The sequence below is a fragment of the Chenopodium album genome, chromosome 26, assembly GCF_948465745.1.
Source record: "Chenopodium album chromosome 26, dcCheAlbu1.1, whole genome shotgun sequence".
In the NCBI taxonomy this organism is placed as follows: domain Eukaryota; kingdom Viridiplantae; phylum Streptophyta; class Magnoliopsida; order Caryophyllales; family Amaranthaceae; genus Chenopodium; species Chenopodium album.
The window spans coordinates 33,225,736-33,231,181 of NC_137859.1; the positions used below are offsets into that span (position 1 = coordinate 33,225,736).

At 35.0% G+C, this 5,446-nt stretch overlaps 1 protein-coding gene across 1 annotated transcript; it reads right to left on the reverse strand.

Annotated features, from left to right (window-relative positions):
• Positions 1-427: 427 nt before the first annotated feature.
• Positions 428-5,446, reverse strand: LOC145617057 (subtilisin-like protease SBT4.15). Its single transcript, XM_081671757.1, has 11 exons — positions 5,363-5,446; positions 4,153-4,247; positions 3,944-4,041; positions 3,678-3,824; positions 3,398-3,503; positions 2,756-3,260; positions 2,401-2,465; positions 1,991-2,242; positions 1,654-1,765; positions 1,142-1,355; positions 428-1,026 (listed from the first exon to the last, which is right to left on the reverse strand). Exons 1-11 carry the CDS (start codon positions 5,444-5,446, stop codon positions 428-430), a joined length of 2,277 nt encoding a protein of 758 aa, XP_081527883.1.

The window sequence follows — 5,446 nt, forward strand, 5'->3', positions numbered from 1 at the left end:
GATTTTTGTATATTAGACGTTTAGCAAATTTTGCTATGTTGGTTGCTAAATCTACTAGTCAGGGGTTAGAGTGACCTCCTCTAGAGATTCTTAGCTATATAACGGCTCATTACTAGTTGAACCACCTATCCTAGGTTTCCTCTTAGCCCACCTACGACCTCTACAATCTCACCCCATGCTCCCAAGAGATACGACGAGGGTGGAAGGTGGAGTTCGCGGAGGAGCTTACCACCTTGACAGAGTTGACACCCTGTTGTATTCATTTGTTATTAGTGATTTATTCTTAACTTTCACATATTATTCCAATGCTAGTTAAAATTTACAGACGAAAAAAATGTACCATTAAAGTATTAAACGACTAACTAGCAACCTACAAGCCCTCAAACACTAGATTAACAATTCTAACTAGTTTCAAAAATCCGATTTCTCAACTATAAGGCCGGTAGATCACAATAGGGCTTCTAACTCTATGCTTAGAACTAGACTCAACCCACTCTAAGAATGAATTATGAGTGTAGATTTTAGGATCCGACCAATCATCTAAGGTTGAAGAAGAATTAGGATCAGTTACAGTCCCTTTCACCACAACATTGAAAGACTTTTTCTGTTGCGCCTTTGTGAATACCAAGACATCAGGAATGACTTTGATAGAAACACCCTTATTCAGCGATGTCACTTGGGCTTTGTAAACTGCAGCACTGTGTCCTACATAGGTTACAGTCCGGTGAAAGACTCCTGAAATTCGTGTGGCATTAACATCAAGTTGAAGGTGCATTGAGGGATAGTTTAGGCCATCAGCCCCAATGCCTTGTTTGAACTTCGAGCAGTTATAGTGGTTTTTACTGTTTTCTATTCCATGTATAAGGGATAAGGCGCTTTCATTGTAACCTTCAAAGCACAGATACCGAATGTAGTCCTTTGGTGAGATGTCGTAGACTAGGCCTGGATGAACTGCTTCAACTGGGTTAAGCAGCCCGGCTCCTGAGTCCAATGGATCCTCTGAGCTATTACCATTTACAGGTTTAGCTGCAGTACGATCACAGAAAAAAACATCAGAAACTTAATTGTCATATAAAATTTTAAACTGGTTTGCGATTTAGCTGAATTATACAGCTAACACTTTCTAGTAGCGAATACCTACCAGTGGTCATGAGAGCGGACTTGATGGCAGCAGGCGACCAGTCAGGATGGAACGTCTTAACATAAGCAGCAGCACCTGCGACATGAGGACAAGCCATGGAAGTACCAGTAATGATGTTGAATACATTTCGTCGTTTGTCCTCATCATAATCTGTTATGGGCGCCAGTTTTGAGAATGCAGCAAGAATATCCATCCCAGGTGCACTTATATCAGGCTGTATCATTCATTTACACCAGTAAGAATTTCATTTCATCATACAAATCATTCCACTTTAATAACAGAGAATTGTATCAATTGTAAACTTCTAGCACATCTTGGTTAAATGATTATTCTTAAATTATGTACAATGTTTTCTATACACGTGCACCACGTAACTAATGATACGCGTGCAACACATAAGTAATGCACCTCTCACAACTCCTGAAACATATAGATTTTGTGGGCCGGGTAATAGAATAAAAAAATCATCGACTTAGATCGAATAATGGTTGCAATATTGGTAAATTTGTTACCTTGAGGATGTTCTTAGCTTGAGTTTGTGGACCTCTTGATGAAAATGAAGCAACCATAGGTGCATTTGTTGTATCAACTACTCTTGTTTTGTGTATTACAGCTTGTGGTGACCTGAATTTTCAATGTTATTCAACTTAAAATTATGCAAAAACCTCAAAATGTAGCATGTCATGCACAAATTGGACTAACTTTAGCATTTAAACTTGTAACCTTTTCTTTATAACAAAGATAATAATGTAAACCACTTAACCTTCTAAAGATTCTAATATGTGAACAATTGAATAAACATGGTCAAAGTAGTACTCTGTATGAGTGAGTCGAGTCGTGTAAACTTACTTGGTGCTGTTAATGTAGCGGCCAATGTGTTTACCGGCCTCAGCAGAAACAAAAGAAGCAGGGATAAGAGTGGTGTAAGCGGATTCGATGGGGTCATCAGCAGCAATGATGGCACCAGCTCCATGGGCTACACTCACGGTATAATCTGCATATGAATAACCCAAGCATAACAATATCTTCCCCTCAGCTTTTTTCTTCGATAATGTATCTATGTCACATGTGCTGCCATCCATTAAATTAAAGTTTAAATTTCTTTAATTATTGTAGTTAATAGGTATTTAGCTCAAATAATAGGTACAAGTATTGCTAGTCATTACTTAAATATGATCAATCGAGTATTTGACAATATGAACTAATACCTTAGATTTGATAAAGGACTCAAAGTGCGGTTCAACACGGTGTCATTTAACGCGAAAATGGAGCTTGTCAAAGGGTACATTCTTTTCTTCGGAGAATATGTATTCACTGCTATCCCCTGTTCCACAAAACGATCCAACATCAATACAATAACATCTTATGCAACAAATAATACTCTGCCTATTATTCTTTGATGTATGTACATTAATAGCATTAATTCGTCTTCAATTAATGTTGTAAATAGTTTAGACTGAAAATTTCTTATAAGAAGTTAAAACGTGTACAATGACTTGTTTTAGTACTCGTAATAGTTTAATAGATTTGTATCATACGCAAATAAAGAGAAGATGAGATAGTAATGTCACAACACAACTAAGCTAGTGTAACGCAAAGAAATAAAGGACTTACATCGAATTTCAAGCCATTTCCAAGCTCTACCAAAGACTTAAATTGTCGATCCAAATTGGTAGCAGCAACAGTCAAAACCCAAGGAGCCACATTACCTACAGTCTCTCTATATGGTCCGTCATTACCCGCAGCACAAACTGTCAAAATCCCCTTCTTCGTGGCGTGAAACGAACCGATGGCTAAGACATCTTTCGAGAAGTTCCTCACAGGACCGCCAATAGAGAACGATATGATATCGACCCCATCAGCTATAGCATCATCGAATGCAGCTAGGATGCTCGTGTCCGAACACCCTGCACTGCCACACACTTTATACATGGCAATGCGCCCACTAGGTACCCCGCCTCGAACTGTTCCTTTAGCTACACCGTACAAGCTAGCTCCCTCTACGGACCTCCCTGCTGCTGTTGATGCTGTGTGTGTTCCGTGCCCTTCGTTGTCGACCGGGGTGGGTTCTAACCCTGTGTCTTCTCCTAGGTTGTAGTACCTTGCTCCTATCACCTTCCTACAAAATGTAACTTAACCATGTTATGAATTGACTTTTTCTTAGATTTGACTTCTTAAAAAAAATATTTTCTCCATTTCATTTATATTAATAAAAAAAATTCAATTAAAAGCGCAAATTTAGAAAGTAAAATTGACCTGTTACATCCGGTGAAGTTTTTGCCGGTATCACATTTTCCTTTCCACTTGGCCGGGGGAGGACCATATCCTTCGTCATTGAAGCTTGGCGCGTCAACATAAATCCCTATGAACACATAGCAAGTTCGTACGTACCATAAAAGTTACATTTCAAAGAAAAAATAATAATGTACAAGTAGCATAACATGAACTTGTGTTATACAAAGTATATAACAAAATAATGTCATTTAAACAAAAATGATCAAACAAACAAATATAAAAATTAGAAACAAGAAGTAACCTGTGTCCAACAGCCCCACAATAACCTCGCTTTCCCTTTGAAGGTTACGTTGCTTCAAATTTTCAGGCATTCCCATGAAATCCCATGATCTTGTTGTGAGAAGTTTTCGTATCGTGCTAGGAAACACCGATACTACATTGCTTTTCTCTGTATTTCCCAATTTAAGAGTGTATTCCATTGATCAATATATATGTGAACAGTATATGATCCACCCTAAGATAACTTGTCGGACATTAAATTGAAATCCGTCTACTACTATTTAGTACCTGATAATTTTTGTGCCTCACTAGGCAATAATCTTGCCGCAAATCCATTAATACTCCTACCATAGCTATGTATCTTAGCTGCCTTGGCTACACTTTCACTGAGTTTTTTCAAATGTTAAAAAATTATTTGTTATTATTTAAGTAATTGTTTATAATTGCTGTTAATTAATTAATATTAACTGTATTTTTTGAGAAAAAAAATAACATACTCTCCAATGATTTCAGCAAGCAAATTGTGATGATGCGACTCCACAGCTAGTCGTTCAAGTCCACTGGACAACTCCCCCATGTATACTATGTATGGCTATTATTATATCAAAGTTAGTCCAAAACAAAGAAAAATTAATCATGTTAGTAACTTTTTTTTTGAATCTCAGTTTTTAATTTAATCAATTTTAATCTTTCTTGAAGATATTATTATTATTATTTTCATATGTATAGATTGATAAATGTGAGAACCTATTAACTATTAAAAAAAATAAATAAATAAAATTAAAAAAAAAAAAAAAAAAAGTGAAACAAATGCAAATGATTTACACAACATATTCATAGTTCACTGTGTAAAATGAGGAAAATAAATGCAAAATATGATCTAAAATTGTTTTTTCACGTATTTTATCACAACCAAATCAATTTTTTTCCGTTTTAAATGGACAAGTAAATTAACCATCCACAAATTTCTCAACTTTTTACAATTTAATACTCGTAGCTTTTAACAAACCTACTAAAACATAGATATTTGTACCTAGTCTTTCTCTTTGTGTTTTAACACTGAATTTTCAATAAACCTTGCTGAATCCATATGAAAAATAAAGTTTTAGAAATGGATGCGTGACATTAGTAAAACAAATAGTGTTTATTGTTTACTCCAATAATAAATTGTAACCGAATTCTACTTGTATAAGAGTTACACCTTATTATCAACCCAACAATAATTAAATTAATGTCATTTAGTGTTAGGATGGAGAACATTATCAAATAAATAAAAATTACAGAAGAGTACTACTCCCTCCGTTTCACGATGATGTTCATGTGTGTTTTGACTTTGAAAAAATTAAAGAGAATCTTCTAAATTTCTCTCAATCTATAAGAACAAATATAATTATGTGTGACCTAGTTTGATTCGTTTTATTAAGCAGATTATTGATATCTAACTTTTATAATTTTTGCTAGTGTGAGATTAGAGAAACAGGAACATTATTTTTGAAATAGAGGGAGTATTGAAGAGTATTCGCTTTAAATTATCAAACAAATTGAAATTAATTAATTATAGCTATAATTGCTCTATAAGGACTCAATTTTCAGATTACGAAGTAAATTTGAACAAAGTGATTACACAATTTAAACATGGTGATTGGTGAATGTCACTACCAAATGTTACAATTTTGGTGCTCACATACATCAGTCACATGTACATACCTTTCTTTCATTATTGTAGTTTGATCCCTTGATCAATGTAACTCCAAGATTTATGAAGAATAAAATAAGAAGAAAGCTGTTCAT